The sequence below is a fragment of the Polyodon spathula genome, chromosome 22 (assembly GCF_017654505.1).
Source record: "Polyodon spathula isolate WHYD16114869_AA chromosome 22, ASM1765450v1, whole genome shotgun sequence".
NCBI classification, from domain to species: domain Eukaryota; kingdom Metazoa; phylum Chordata; class Actinopteri; order Acipenseriformes; family Polyodontidae; genus Polyodon; species Polyodon spathula.
The window spans coordinates 7,510,020-7,527,152 of record NC_054555.1 but is presented as its reverse complement, the minus strand read 5'-3'; the positions used below and the strand labels follow the sequence as shown (position 1 = coordinate 7,527,152).

Genomic DNA, 17,133 nt, shown 5'->3' with positions numbered 1-17,133 from the left:
ACTGAGGGGAACTAAATCTTGACATGTAAAAATACACTAGTAAGCAATAGAATTAAGGCCACTGCTATAGATTAATCAAACATTTCTATGCATTAGAAGTATTTGTCTGCTCAATTTAATGCATGTAACTTGCATTATAACACTATAAACTGGAAGCTTATAAAATGTTAATGTAATTGACTTGTATTTGCCACAGCTGTGCTTTTTCTGGCACTCCTGTGATAGAAGTATGACTTCAAGGCATTAAAAGTCCTGAAAGCCGCAATAGCTCCTTCATGCGAATACAAAGTCATAATGAGCTGCATTCAGTACAAATTACTACCAGAATTGAATAGCTAATCAGTGATGTATCGACAATTTATGAACCCTAAACTCCTGACTAAGACATTAAAGGGAATAACAGTTTGCTAACTGGTTCAATCAAAAAGCCTCATTATTATTTATAGAACTTTTTTTTTCAAACTCTGTTTTCATGAATAAAACATGGTTTGACATCATTGATTTTGTCTTAAAGTAGATTATTGTCTGCTTTTCTTTAACAACAGTCTAGGAAAGTTGTCAAGGCACCAAACCTTACATTATAAATAAAACAGACTTTGACTTTATTAACTCCTGAGGTAATCCTTTGTGAGCATGAATAATATTTTATACAGTAAAACCTTCATAAACCAAATGTCCCATATTTCCCAGAAATTCCTGTATAATACACATCTAACAATGAATCCTTAAAATAATGTGTTATTTATGTATTTATTTACAATTGTATTCATCGGAGAAACCATATGAGCTACAAACAGCTTGTTTATAAAAGCGTCCCAGGAGGGAGGCAGGAGCAAGTTACCATTACACACAAGCATGAAGTGAGCACACAGTTTTGCCATGCATTCACTTCTTATCACGCTCATTCACAAGGCTGGTTCAAATACTCTTAAAATGAGAAAGTGACACTGTGCAGTTCTATGGGTAGTTTATTCCGGTCTGAGGGGCAGCTGAAACAAAAGCTTCCCTTCGATAGTACTGCTCATTGTGGCTTAACGTGGTTGTTTAATTGTTTGCGTCAGCTGTGCACAGCCTGTGAATGAAGCAGGTTCTATATTGTGGAAGGATCTGTTGTGAGAACCTCTGTATATTTTTAAAGATTCAGAGCCTGGTTTTCTGCATCAACAGAGCACATGATTAAACAAAGATAAAATCATATTAATTTAATAATGCAAATGAACAAGAGATCATGCTTAGAAGGCAGTTTGGTCCAGTGGTTAAAGTCCAGGGCTTCTAACCACAAGGTCACCATTTCAAATCCCACCTCTGCCACTGGCTCACTGTGTGACCCTAAGCAAGACACTTAACCTCCTTGTGCTCCATCCTGCAGATGAAGTGTTAAATCAATGTCCTATTGTAAGTGACTCTGCATATAATGCACTGTTTACAGCCTACCTCTGTAAAGTGCTTTGTAATAAAAAGATAACAATAATAAATATTATCGTGTGACCTGAAACTTAGGCCTGGGAAAAGAATCTTTGTATTAATGGTTTTAATAGATATTTCTCCCATTGCTATTTTTATTTTTTTATTGTGTTTCAGAGAAGGCACACGGAGGTGACACTGGTTGTTCTTGTTGTTCTTACTGTTATTATTCATTTTTATTATTACATTTATGATTTATTTCTTTATTTATTTTTAAATTGAGGTTTGATACAAAGTACTCAATCAGGGCAGAAAACCAGGACTTGATTCCATGGAAACCTGCAGGGGCGGTCTTGGTAAATATCCACTCTCAGTAGTTTTGTATACTGCTTTTTCAATGCACTTTCTGTGCTTTTTTCAAAGCAGATTTTGTGCTTTTGAAAGAATACCACAGGTCTGTGAGTGGTAATCTTGAGCAAAGACTTTTATAATTTGAAACTAAAAGAGAATTTTTTTGTCACATGTGTCTTAAAACATTGCAGCCTGGTGGTTTAAATGACAAACTAGGGTTGTCTTGTTTCCTATCAGCATGCTTGCATGTATTGATAGGCAGGGTGGCTCGCTGGATGCAATTTCCCCTCTGTGTATTTTCAATTGATAGATATTATAACTGTAGGAAGTATTGGCTGGGATATGTATAATTCACATTTTCTTTTCCTCAGTTCTGACCATTCCAGCATTCTGAATGTCTTAAATGCCTTAAATATTGATAAAATCATGTATTAATGATTTCGTCCAATTTCAGATGCATTAGATTGTCTGAAAGGAATCAGTAATTGTTTATAGCTGGGACACTACACGTGCATTCATTGCCTTGACTAATATTTGAAATCGTGATGTGTAGTTCAGTCACATAGCACTGAGGATAGTTATAGTTGCAATTGAAACATCTGCACTTATTTGTACTTTGCACTTTAATTGCATTTGCACCTTATGTAGAAATAAAAATAACTTTTGTTTCTGCATTAATGGCTTTTTGGAGTTTTTTTTTTTCATCCAGCATTACAGAAAACAAGTCTATTTCTACATGCTTTCCATCTGTTTATTGAGACGTACATTCCCAATAAATGCATTAATTTAAGCTGCAATAACTTCTGGGTTAGATATACTGCAAAGACACATATTGGTTCCTTCAATTTAGTTCTAAATGTTTGTTCCAAAGACAATAATATACTCTACTTCTCAATGTAACAACTCTGATCAGTACAGCTGAGGGTTTCTTTTTTTAATCTTCTGTTCTTGAGTCACAAAGGGGTTTGGGTTTCGTGAAAGACAAGGAGTGTTCTGAATAAGCTTGCACGCTCACATTAGTATTTTCCTGAGCAATGTAGCAGAGAGAGTTAGTGCATCATCTGGGATGTAGTTCAATCTAATGCTGTATTGGTTTTCCAAGAATCTCAATTCCAATGAATTCCTGGAAGACAACAGTGAATTATATTAGAAACAGCAACAGCAAGAAAGGCGTGACAAAAACAATTACCACAATAATATATCATACTCAGCAAACTGATCCAGATCTTATACACTGAAAATCAGTCATGAAAAACATCTCCTTGTGATATGTCAAGTGTTTCCTAATGAAGAAAATGAGAAAACTTACCGTACATTGTGTACATTTACTTCTATAATATAATATAGTGTAATATAATATCATATAAAACTGGTGTGAGTTATTTTTAATACAAACAGTTGTCAGGACAGTAGCCAGGGAACAAAGAAAACATCAGATGCTCCGTAGAACACCTGACAGTAATACGATATTAATTCTGTTGTCTCACAGTTTTTAACCCCTGTTCCTTCTCCAGCGCTACACTAAGACCCTGATTGACGTCAGCTAATGCAGGCTGTAAAACAGGCCAAGCTGCAAGTGCCAGAGAGCTCTGATTATTCTTTTTAATCTATATATAATTAAGTAAGGACTTGGTCGAACTTGGCAGCTGCTCAAACTCCTGCACTTGAGGCATGTGATGATTCAGCATTGCGGGTGGAGGAATGCAGTGTTTAATGTCTTTAGGAGAGTTTCAGGTTAACCAACCATTTGAATTCTAATCTCAGGGAGGTCTACCCTTTAACTCAGTATTAAACTCTGTAAAACACACATTGTGTACAGTATGTATTTAATATCAACAGAAGCACTTTAGATTAGCAAGCAACTTGACCACCTGAACTGTAACCTACCATGGTTTTGGACTGAGACGGCACTTTTATACTGTATGATTTCGCTAATGTGTAGGAAAATTGGAAATTTAACAGAAACTGTGAATAAATTCAAACTGCAAGCATATGTCAACTTTAATTTGCACTTTACTTGACTCGGAGTTTCTGAATTTATGGATAAGACAAAAAACAACAGAAAAGTTTACTACTAACTACCTATCTCAGGCATTGAGATGAAACATTGTGTTTACAAGTAGACCAGTTTTCTTGATTCCAGTGTGGTCCACATGTTGCAGAACAGAAAGACAGATATAAAAAGAAAACCAGATAAACATATACAGATAGCGTGGGAGTCAAGCAATTGCATTGTGTCAGCATGAAGATACATAAACACGTGACATGCGTGACAAGATTTAAGGGCTGTCAAAAGCAGTCGTGTATCATGACAATCTATTGCAATGGACCAATCTGATTGGTTAGAAAGGTTTGTAATGCAGTACGTATGTTTTTATTTTACTCTAACGTGCTCCTAAATTAACATACTATGCTAAGGTGTAGCTGTAGAGGAGTCAGAAACACATTATCCATTTACCAAATATGTTGTCTGAAAACAGCGTTTGTCAATATATAAGATATTTAAGGTTTTGAGCTTTGTATGCTAGCCAGCAATATTCCAAACTCACATAATTATCATTTTGAATATAACCACCAACAATTCTAATAACCACCAGCACTAGTAATTAATTGCAGTCATTGTTCTTTACATTTGTTAGACTTTAGTTTAGCAGTACTTTTGCAGTAGCTGCAATCTCAGTCTATTGCCAAAACACTTCTGCAACCCAGGTTTAATTAAGTACTGTAATTCATCTTTTTCATCCAAATTGCTAAAGTAAAAAAGCAATTAGGATTGAATGTGATTTCTATTTGTTGATGTGTACTACAGCCCAATTCAAATACATTTTTAGTAGCTTTCAAAATAATGTTATAAACGCATCAACTGTGGATCTGTGGCAATGTTGCCCTGCCCATGTGTATATCTGTGTTATATGTTGCGTGTGGTGTGTTAATGTTGGTGTATTGTAGTTGGTACACGGGATATAATATGGGTTATGCACTCGAGTGAATTTTTATTTGTATTTAGGCATGAAGATTGCACAGCACTTCACGTGCACAGGAAATTGCATTAGATGAATTCACATCTTGTTGTACCGAGACTCCAATTGAATGATTGATTAGCAATTGAGTCTCGGAACAGCTGCATAAAAGCAGCATGTTTTCACTCATTTGGGGTTGTGTTCATGGCGAAAGAACGGGAGAGAGATGGAGAGAAAAGCTAAATAATTAATTGGACCAGCACGGTACTTGTTTGTTTAGTGTTCAGCCCTGTGTGTTAATGTCTGTTTGTGTTGTTTGTCTGTTTATTCAGAACCCTGATTTCATTGTATAAAAGTCATCTTGTGTTTTTTAATTTCCTAATCTGACTCTGTCTTAGTATCCACCTCTAATATTATCTTGTGACATTTATCCAGCAGCACTAAGCACAAATCAAGTCACCATTCACACTTTATAGGGAAGAGATTTTGGCAACAGTCTGTGCACATTGCTCCTGTTCTAACTTGTGTGCATTCGCTCATTCCCTTTTCCCTAAATCTTGGTACTGTAGGGATGAATATATTCCCATAAAAAATGAAATTCTGCAGCAGCGGAAATATGAAAAAGTTCACTTTCAGAGAGAAAATGACATCTGGATTGTTGCACTAAACAATAAACAATAATCTTCTAATGTCCCTGCAATACTCTGCTAATTAAATTCAATTACACCCCTTCTGCGGCGATGCTTGGCCGACCACATTAATTGTGTTGGTATGTGTTTCTTGTCAGTACAACAGACTCAGCCTTTAATATAGGGCAATTGGAGATACCAAGGGAATAGAATAGGAAAAACTAAGACACATATTGGTTATGTAAAGAAAGCCTAACTGTACAATATGAATATTTTTCATAATATGAAACATAGTAAAATACTCTCTAAGTCATTCTTAAAAAAAGGACATCAATTGTATGTGGATCACAGCTACAGTCGCTCATCAGCTCTTTAGTTTAACTTTGAGAAACATGCTGATTCATGCTCTGGAGTATTTTTAACTTAGCTTGATAAAAAAAAAAAAAAAAAAAAAGCTTTTCCCTCAGCAGTTTGCTATAGCAATGCTATCGATCACCACAATACAGAGGTGTACTGTATTATTGCTTTCAAAAGCAGATTGTACTGTCAAACTATTGTGGCTGAAGGGGAGCATGTCCAGTCCTAAAATTTGGCAGCAGAAGGTGCTACTAGGTTTGAGAAATCTTCTGACAGGTGAATACCAAAATTTAAAATACTGATCACAACTACTGGTATATTAGAAATATGTAATATAAACAATACTAAAGAGAATATTTACTAAACTACTTTAAAAATGAACACCCGTAAAAAAAAAAAAAATGTATTGAAAAACTTTTTCAATAAAAAGTGCTGCTTTGTTCCTGTCGCAACATATGGGTTCTGCAGATATTGCTGTTATTTGTATTCCAAAATAAACTATTACCAGCAAAAAAAATAAATATTAAAAGCAGCGAAATTTTTGGAAACTGGGGTGAATTTGAACATAAATTACAAAAAGCTGTGCATTATTATTTGACAAACAACATAGCTCTTCTTTAAATGTTGCAAAGTCAGCTAGAAATAACTTAAGGACATGTAGATGTCATTTAAATTAAGATGCTCTTGAATTGAAACAATAACAGTTTTAATTGGTTTTTGAAAAAAAGTAAACATGCCCATGATCTGTAAATGACAGAGCTGTCCTTGGGTGGCATGTTCAGTGCTAGGATGTAGTGGCGGTTCATTGACCAGAGACTGCCTCTGTAATTGCTATTTACCCATCACAGCAATATCCAAGGTTGGCACTGAAATCAATCAGGCTGAACAGAGCAAATAATTTAACATTTAAAACCGAGTTATCAGCAGCTTGGGTATTGGATTAATACAGATGAGAATAGAGTATTGTACAGTAAATACTCTTAGTGGTGGGGTCTCTCACAGTAGAAAAAAAAATAAAAGAGGCAAAACGTAATCAATGTGCTGTATAACATGCTTGGTAATGAAGAAGAAAATAACTTGCATTCTAGAGAATCCCAAGCTCATTGGAAGGAATACAGGACTACTGCTTTTGTTTTGTATCTGGAAGCCTGCAATTGATTCCTGAATTCCACTCTCACTCTGAGCACTGACAGTGCACGCAAGACACTCTTATGTAAACCTGGGCTAAAATGGAACAATCTAAGTGCTTTTAGAAACTATCTTGTGTTCACTTGACTAAGCCAAACTCATTGCCCCTGTCTTAATGGATTATGTGAAAGCAAGGTAATACCAGGCCTTTCCTCACCCCAATCCTTTGCTGAGAGCACTCAGCTGACAAGAGGTCCTAAGATGGCTAATGTATGTTTTACACTGTGGCAGGCTGGCGAGTGGATAGAGGCCCAGAGACAAACTGCAGTTCAAAAAAATAACTTTTATTATAAATAAACACAAAAATGAAAGGGCACAAGGGCCAAAACAAAGCAATTTAAACACAAAAGACAAAAAAACAAAAACTTACAAAAATAACAATTTCCAGGCTGGGCAATGCCTTCACTGGATTCAAACTTTCCAAACAACCAAAAAACCAACTTGCTTCCTCAGCTCCCTCCTCCAAATGAGAAGCAGAGGCCTCCTTTTATGTCAGGTGGCTGGGCGCTGATTGATCGTTAATTAAACTAATCATCTAATCAACCCCAGCCACCTGAACACAATGAACCCAGGCAAGTAGGGGAATTTAACCCCATCCCTGCCAATTTCTAAAGGGCAGAGCTGTGCTCTGCCACACACCTCCCCCCATGTACAACGTACACCGGCCCCCTCCCCAAGAGTCCAATTATGTCCCTTGGGTGGGCTGTTATGGTGGGTGGTGGTGGGCGGGGTTGATGTCTGAGCCCCCAAGCCTTCTTTGGTTTGATAGTGCGGCGACGGCGGCCCGGCTCCCTCTGGTGGCGGAGGCGGCGATAGAGGCGGACCCTCGGCAACCCTAGAAAACAAAAAGGAGACACCAGCAGTCCCAAGCGATGCGAAGCAGCAGGCAACCCCAGGCGATGCGAAGCAGCAGGCAACCCCAGGCGATGCGAATGTGTCATCCCTGAGCGGAGCGAGCGTGGTATCCCTGGGCGGTGCAAGGCAGGCATCCTTGGGCCATAGCTCCTCCCCTCTGGGCTCTGAGAGCGGCGGCTCCTCCCCTCTGGGCTCTGAGAGCGGCGGCAGCTCCTCACCCCTCTCTGGCTCTGGGAGCGACGGCAGCTCCTCACCCCTCTCTGGCTCTGGGAGCGACGGCAGCTCCTCACCCCTCTCTGGCTCTGGGAGCGACGGCAGCTCCTCACCCCTCTCTGGCTCTGGGAGCGACGGCAGCTCCTCACCCCTCTCTGGCTCTGGGAGCGACGGCAGCTCCTCACCCCTCTCTGGCTCTGGGAGCGACGGCAGCTCCTCACCCCTCTCTGGCTCTGGGAGCGACGGCAGCTCCTCACCCCTCTCTGGCTCTGGGAGCGACGGCAGCTCCTCACCCCTCTCTGGCTCTGGGAGCGACGGCAGCTCCTCACCCCTCTCTGGCTCTGGGAGCGACGGCAGCTCCTCACCCCTCTCTGGCTCTGGGAGCGACGGCAGCTCCTCACCCCTCTCTGGCTCTGGGAGCGACGGCAGCTCCTCACCCCTCTCTGGCTCTGGGAGCGACGGCAGCTCCTCACCCCTCTCTGGCTGTCGTAAAGGCAGCTCACCCCTCTCTGGCTCTTGGGAAGGCGGCTCACCCCCCCACCATGAGGGCAATCTCTGGGAAGGATGCCGGGTGGTGGTGTTCCTCCCACTGTTCCCACCTCTCCCCATCTCGACGCCACAGCGTGTTGATAACCATGGGGAGATCGTGGACGAGGTCTGCCTCAGGGTGCATCAACCAGTCCCAGATCTCCTGGGACGGTGGTGAAGGTGGTGGTGCTGGAGGTAGTGGGGTGGCCCCTGATGCCCGGGGTGAATACTGCACCTCTTCCTGGGCCTCGTTGTAGGGGCATCCTGCCCAGTTGTGGCCGTCCTCCTCACACCGGCCACACCAGTTTGCCGGTGGCACATCTGGGCAGGACAGTCAACGATGGTCCTCCTTCCCACACCAGGAACACCAAGGGAAGAAGCTGGCCGGGTACTCCAGCAGTGGCTGCAGCAGCTTACATTTCTTCAGCTGCTGCTTGTCCTGCCTTTGCCGCTGTCTGTTCTTCTTTCCCATTTTTTTTTTTTTCAAAAAAAAAAATTATCCCAAAAATTAAAAAAAAATAAAAATACTGCTCTGTGCCTCTAGGTAGCACTATCCCACTCCTAACACCAAATGTGGCAGGCTGGCGAGTGGATAGAGGCCCAGAGACAGACTGCAGTTCAAAAAAATAACTATTTTATTATAAACACAAAAATGAAAGGGCACAAGGGCCAAAACAAAGCAATTTAAACACAAAAAGACAAAAAAACAAAACTTACGAAAATAACAATTTCCAGGCTGGGCAATGCCTTCACTGGATTCAAATTTTCCAAACAACCAAACAACCAAACAACCAAACAACCAAACAACCAAACAACCAAACAACCAAACAACCAAACAACCAAACAACCAACTTGCTTCCTCAGCTCTCTCCTCCAAATGAGAAGCAGAGGCCTCCTTTTATGTCAGGTGCCTGGGCGCTGATTGATCGTTAATTAAACTAATCATCTAATCAACCCCAGCCACCTGAACACAATGAACTCAGGCAGGTAGGGGAATTTAACCCCATCCCTGCCAATTTCTAAAGGGCAGAGCTGTGCTCTGCCACATACACATTGAAAGAATATGTATTACATATGGCATTTAAATGGAATGCGTAACGAATATGCATAGCAACTTTGCTGCACAGCTTGAGTTCGCTTGTTATCAAGTTTCTTGTACTCGTTCATTCCCGGCGTCTCAATGTTAATTGTGAATACTGTACATTGCATGCAGTAGCTAGAGAATGTATCATAGACATGCCGGGACAGCTAACTGAAGCCTGCCTGGGAACTACCTGAAACACGTGACCAATATGTCTAGGTTTTAAAAAAACAAACAAACAAAAAAAAAACATACAGTTGAATCAAGTCACTTGGCACCACCTTAGTCCCCATCAACCTAACCTACCAATTTACCTATCTGTCATCCGAATTTTTGGAAGGTAACTCTATATAATACAATATTCCATATTTAGAGAGTCGGGATGCTTTATACTTCTATAGCAAGGCAATCAATAGGGAATACAATATTATCGTTTCTTTATAAATATGTCGTATTTGCATGCAGGCCTTTTGCTAAGTATGTTCCATCCGCAGCATTGGAATTAAAAAAAAAAAATCTGTTTTTGTGTTTATTTGCTTTATAGCCATATTGTTTGTGGTCAATAAAGCAAATAATAATAATGTTTTGGTTGTTATTGTAAGATCAAGTTCTTGTACAGTAGTACAAATTAACAATACAGTTAAAATGCAAGGTTGTAGTTAATGCATATCCCATAAGTTAGCAATAAAGTAAGTACAGTATTTATTGAACGTACTCATGACTTCTAGGTAATGTTGCATTTTACTCACCCAAAAAAATAAAAGATGACTCACAGTGTCTAAATTACAGAGTAATTACTCAATGACCCAAAACCGTATCTGGAGCGCTGGGTCCTAATATGCTAATGTACGATCCTGTCATATGATACTGTTCAAGTCAGAAGCACTAAGATCTGCAGCATCCCCTACCAGAACTGAGGATAACAATGATAACAATGGCTCTTTCCATCTTTTAGGTTTTGCAATACAAGTTTTAGCTGACTCGAGGGCAGCAGTTTGGTCTGGCAGAACCATATAATTTGTTTCTTGCAATCACAGTACAATTGGTATTTCAGTGGTAACTGATCCAGAAAATCTAATCTATCTTCTGCTTATGCAACTTGTCCATAAGCCTTTCTCCAACCAACGCACAGTCCAATGGGAGTCCCAATCAAGCTAATATTTTTTGTTATTGACAAAGGGGCTTGCAGAAAATGTGAATTTTAGTTTTGTTTTAAGAGAAACATTGGTATTTTAAGATAATGCAACATCTAGCCACCAGATTACTCCAAATACAAAGTAGAAATATTGTTAGAATCACACTGACAATTTTAGAGAACTCGAAATACTGCTACAGCCAGAAGTGAGAGTCAAGCTGTCTCCTTCAACTATCTTTAATTAACAATTTATCATTATCTAAGCTTACACACCCCAAGACTAAGCGTTAATTTTAATAACCTAATTTGATCTGACTGAGGAAGCAGGTGTCCTGTGTAAGAAACATTTGACAAACCTGCATCGCATGCAGCACAAAAATATCTCAGAGCAATGCAGTGTAAGAACTCTACAGCCGTACATGTATCTATATTACATGTAGCTGTCCTTTCAGATATAATTTTAGTGTCTAATAAACGACTTATTAAATCACTTTTTTTTTACTACATTGCTATACGCAGTGTTGCTTTCAGTCCGATTCCATGATCTATTTTTACCCAATTTACATTATCTAAATAACACACACTTAATGCGTTGAAAACATGTGATCGCATTCACTTCATTGATAACCACATTTTGAATGTTATCACTCCACATTACATAGACAGTGTGAATAGAGTATTTGATTATGTCAAAAGCACTCAACGTACACCTACTTATTCCAGCATCAATACTGACCTGGCTGGTACCAATCGAGTAGGCAATTTATCCACAAAAGCACTTTCCATTGCTAATGGGGGTCTGACTGACCGGACTGAATGCACACAGCCAGCTGCCTCCAATTAGGCTTTTGACAGTAATTTGTGATAGGGCTGGCAAGGCCATACATATACAGAAGGAGATGTTTTTATTTATAGTTACAGCCCGCAGTTTCCCAGCATGTCAGCCATTTATTCAATTATTAAATACCAGTTAGAATAGAAATTCAATTTATACTCTTTCAATAAACTTGCTGACAACTTGTAATGTCGACAATAACCAGCAGGACATACAATATTCCTCAGTGTAACTGAGACCTGACACTCCCTCAGTGTGAACCCCACTATACCAGACAATGATTCCATCCATGTACCTCAAAACCTCACTGTATCAGACACCTGACCTTTAATCAATCTGTACCCATGTACATATCATTGTAACTGGTCATCAATTCTCCCTCAATGTGAACCCCTTCGACAGTAACAGTGTCCAAACTGTAGTGCTGACAACCTAGTGGAAGAACCTCCTCCTGCTGGGGTATATAAAAAATCCCAATGCATGAAATAATGTATGGATTACAAATAACTGTAATTTGCTTTTTCATTAATAGGATATGTGCACCAACACCATTGAGAGACACAGCAGGACATAATAAATTGTCTACCAAAAAACTAAACTGGTAATAAATGCAGGCAAGCACAAATGTAATTCTCTGAGAAACTGCACAGCACAATGGTGGTTGTACAATACAATAAAGCAGTTTCTAGGGACCATTTTCCAGTAAACACTCTGCATTTGCAAGAGTCCGTTGTGTTGTGTTCATTTCTCCAGGCATTTACAAGACACATCTTGAAAAGAAAGCAATCACTGTTAATAAGAATGGTTTCTGCATCAGTCTTTTGTTCAAGGAAAACCCAAATGATTCATTTTAATACAATGTTTGGTCTAAAAAACATCAACTATATAAGGCTAGGGTCTGTCGAGAATGGTGAGAACAGGTATGTACAGAAAATTCTTAATGTTTTTGAAAAAAATAAATTCTGAAACATATTTGAAATTTTGCTAAACTGTTGGTAAAATAACCAGTTACTATACATGCACCACAGTACCCACGGTTTGCCATGTACAAAATGCAAAGAAACTTATTTAGCAGGTACAGAAAAAAAAAAATATATATATATATATATATATATATATATATATAATTCCTGAGTGTTCTTTATCAATGAGGCTTGCTTAATTGGACTCTTCTTTTTTCAAGTGGATGTTTCTTATCATGCCTGAATTTATCGATACCTGTAAAGACAAAAATACTTGACTTGAATGGGTTTAAGGTACTCAAAACACAAAAAGTATAAAATCAATGATTACCCAAGCAATGTGACATAAAGAAAATATATATTTTCCTTGCAAATACTGTCACACATGTAAAATGATGATTAATACCCTATTTTATTTCAAAGTGCTTTATTACCTGCTGTTTTTTAATTTACAAATTCTCTCTCTCTCTCTCTCTCTCTCTCTCGTTCAAAATTGTCAGCTTTGTATCTTTCCCTTTTGCTTAGTTTTGCCCGATAAATACTTTGTACTGCTTTTAAGCTGGAAATCGTTGAGCAGACTATCAACAGTCATCTTAAAATGCAGGGATATTTACAACAGCAACAACACCTGTCACCAAGGCATGGATCAGTCTTTTGTGCATTTGTTCATGTACTCTATGCCCTTCAGTGCACTTACCTTGCTTTTCCATGAACCGTGGGATACGCAAAACTTTAACATATTTCATTACAAAGAAAAGAGGGTGCATTATAGCAGCCGTCCATAAAAACAGAACCAACACAGCCAGCAAGTTGTTTCCAATAACCTGCAACAAAAGCATCAGCGTTTGACAGGAAACCCACTTGACATTTGTTTAATTAAAAAGCTTTTATAATACAGTAATAGCATTTTTTGTCAACTTCACTCTAGTTACTCTGCTGGTGTTACTCTTGTTACTTTGCCAGCAATAATCTGGTACCTGCTGTGCCAATTTTGGTGTAACATACCTTGTGTGTGCCACCTAAAGTGCCCTGTGCTGAAAAGAAACCAGCGAAAAACAAGCCCCAGACCCCACTCCCCAGGTAAACTGAAAGAGAATGTGAGAGGGAGACATTACAACCATAAAGACAGACTTTCTCTGCACACTAAAAGGAATCACAGACAGCAGCCTGTATTTGGTAGATAGGGCTTATTTCACTGGATAAAAGGGATAAATTACATTATTCCCTAAACTGCTACTTTGATTTATTTATATATATATATATATATATATATATATATATATATATATATATATATATATATATATATATATATATATATATATAATAATTCAGACAAATAAATGTGGCAAACTGGCTTTGGGATTTCTAAATCAAGGGGCACCTCCCCTATTTTAATTAATTGTGCATAATGAATAAGGAAAACTTACTTGAAATGACATGCAGTGGATCATCAATCTTATTCCTCAATACTAACCACTCCATTATAAAATAGAAAAATGATGAGGTGGCTCCACACATTACTGAGATTCCAGGGATGTAGCTATTGGCCCCTGCACACACAGCTACCTAACAAGCAAAGAGATGCTTTATTGAGAGGCCAGAAGTTGACTGATTGATTGACTGATTAATTAATTAATTAATTAATTAATTAATTAAAAGCCATGTTTGCAACATAAATAACAATGACAATATAGAAATTAACATTGACTCCCCCCTGGTCCACAAACCACAATACTCTTTTACAGTAGCAGTTATTTGATGAAGAAAAAAAAATAGTACTACACATTTTCTGTTGGGATGTGATGGTTTCAATAATATTAATAAAACCAGTGTTCTTATGAAATCATTTATGTTTTTTATGTCAATCTGCACATATTGTGCGTCTGTGTTCTGCAGAAAAATGTGTACATGACAGTAAGCATCACAGTGCTTTTAAGGGACCATTATGCAGCACTAGAAACACAAAATTATTGACACACAGTTGGCCAGGGAGTAAGTGCACGTACACACCATGCCAGCGATTGTGGTGTTAACGAAACAATCCACGTCGTAGTAGCTCTTCAGCAGACGTTGAAAGATCAGCCCATAGAGTCCAGAGGAAGCTCCTGCCAGCAGAATGTTCAGGACGCAGAGAGCTGCTAGCTGACCCTCCCCTGGGGCAGTTATCTGGTAACGGGCCCCAATGATAAACCCAATAAACCCCATCATCTGCATAGTGGCTCCCAGTGCTGCAAGCTGGCACGCACAAACAAGAAAAATAATCAAAACCTTGTACAACAATATATGCTGTTTTGCAAACACCTCTCTAAATTATTCATATACCACTTTAAGTGCTGACAGAAGCAAAGCAGTGACTATGGATGCACTTGCAGATAAGAGTAAACTTGTTTTAAAAACAAAGAAATTGCTGATATATGGGATGCAAGCTATGTGTGTGATGCCACATCATGCTGTGATGCGATGACAGTTATCATGTGATGTCTTGAACTCTAACAGTAACAAGTCTGGCTAACTCACAGGCAGGTTGTGCTCTCTCTGTTTAAATGTGGGAGTCCATCGATCGATTCGTGCTCCTATGACATAACAGGCTACCAACGCCACAGTACCACCAACAAAGAACACCACCCCACTGCCACCATAATCCTGGGGAGGGGAACATAAAATAACTTACAGTATTGTCTCCTATATAAGAGTTTACGCCATAATGTAATAATTTTAAATAAACTGCTTAGCTACTATATATATGGATTGTATGACAATTTGTAATAGTACAAGCAAATCTGTTATTTATATTATACAGGGCTTGAATTTCATTTTTTATGCTGGGGGGATTTCCCCCCTATACTGCAGCCAATGGGGGATTCCAAAATGTTAGGGGGGGAATGGCAAAAGAAAAGGCACTTTTGCATATAAAAAACGATATATACACACACACACACACACACACACACACACACACACACACACACACACACACACACATACTGCATCATCATTCATATTGGTGTTGCTTTAAAATAACCTGCTTTCAGGAGACCAGCTGTTCTTTTCTTCTTAACTATTCTTAACTATTTTCACTCAGCCCTATTTCCGCCTGTTTTTTTTTTTTTTTTTTTTTACTGTTTTCATTTATGTATGTTTAACTATTGGATAGTTTGTACTGCATGCATGCCACATATCAAATGAAATGCCACAAAATTTCAGGAATAATCACCTTTGGTCACTGCTATATATACATTGTAAACATAGATGGCTTAAAAAAAAACAAAAAACAACAACAAAAAAAAAACCACTGCACCATCGAACCTCAATATGGAATGAACATGAGGGGGAAGCTGAGCTTCTAAGCTTTCTAACAATACCGCCCCTTTTGGTCTAGCTGCAGCAGTGATGGAGCAATAGACTCAAAACCAAAGCTAAGCTGTGAACTCTGTCACATGATGAAAGGCTTAACTTCAGGCGATCGTAGTTCTGGCCAGGTAGCTGGCTTTTATGGTGACTGAATAATATGTGCGTAACCTTTGGTGCGCTGGCAACACAAAATGAATGGGGCTGAGTTTTAAGAGTTAAAGCGAAAGTCACCGCTTGCAAAACAATACCTAGAAATACTTAATATCGTATTTTTTTTTCAAAACTGTTTACTTACTGCAGTGTACTGAGTTTCTATAATCCTTAAAGATAGCAGCCGAGAATCAAGTACGAGAGAATAAAGTCTCGCGGCACTTAAAATATCCAGCACTATTTTTATTTATTTGTTTTAACCTGAGCTACTCAGAATGTGGCTCACAGTGCTCGTCACTGACACCCACTTCCTTAGAGATTGTTGTAGCGTTTCAGGCATTCTAAATTGGCTGAAAAGTACAGTAGCTTGGTGTCTTAAAATATCTCTGCAGGATTTTCCCGCACTGAAAGTTGCAGATATGCGGGAGTAGCTTGGAAAATGAGCGATTCCCGCAATCCTGCGTTGAAATTCAAGCCCTGTTATCCCTTATTGTTTTCAACACTTTCATTTAAAAAAGAAAAATGATAGTGGTCTTAGACCTGAACTGGAAATTTTGATTGTAATGGATTGAAAAATCCGTGTACATCCCAGACCCAGTGAGAAGCAACTGGATACACAAACCCTAGAAAACAAAACAGAAACAGGTCAATATAGAGACATTTCATTTCACTTTCGATTGTAACTTCACAATTAAATTGCAAGAACTGCAGTGCCACTTCATTTGAACTGAATGTTAACCACTGTGTTTAACTGGGTTGTAATAACACACAGGGGAACCCCAACATTTTTTTATCTGAGGCCTACTTGTTCAGTTGCATTAGGCACTGCAGCCCACTATTAGCACAGGGGAAAATGTCAAATTAAAAACATTTTACATGTTTAAACTTGTAAGATTATATAAAAAGCTAATCTAAACTGTCCTTTACTCATCTGAATAAATATTGTGAAAGATGGAAATCACATAAAATATGCACTGAATTTGTTTATTTTTTTTTAAACACTGTAATTTTAGTAAATAAAATAAACTGCAAAAACTAAACAGACATTTCTGAACACAGTGTAACTAAAACATCCAGCCGTTACCTCTCACGCCGAACTGTCATGCACAAAAAAGTTGCAAAATCACATTC

The 17,133-nt window shown here is 38.7% G+C and overlaps 1 protein-coding gene across 1 annotated transcript in view; it reads right to left on the bottom strand.

Annotated features, from left to right (window-relative positions):
- The window catches only part of LOC121297509 (putative ammonium transporter 1), a 28,677-nt gene that overhangs the window by 7,452 nt on the left and 4,092 nt on the right, over window positions 1–17,133 (bottom strand). The window contains exons 4-6 of the mRNA XM_041223857.1: window positions 16,543–16,625; window positions 15,019–15,144; window positions 14,504–14,736 (exon numbers count right to left, since the gene is read on the bottom strand). Of these exons, the coding sequence (XP_041079791.1) occupies window positions 14,504–14,736; window positions 15,019–15,144; window positions 16,543–16,625 (442 nt within the window). The remainder of the gene's footprint in view (window positions 1–14,503; window positions 14,737–15,018; window positions 15,145–16,542; window positions 16,626–17,133) is intronic.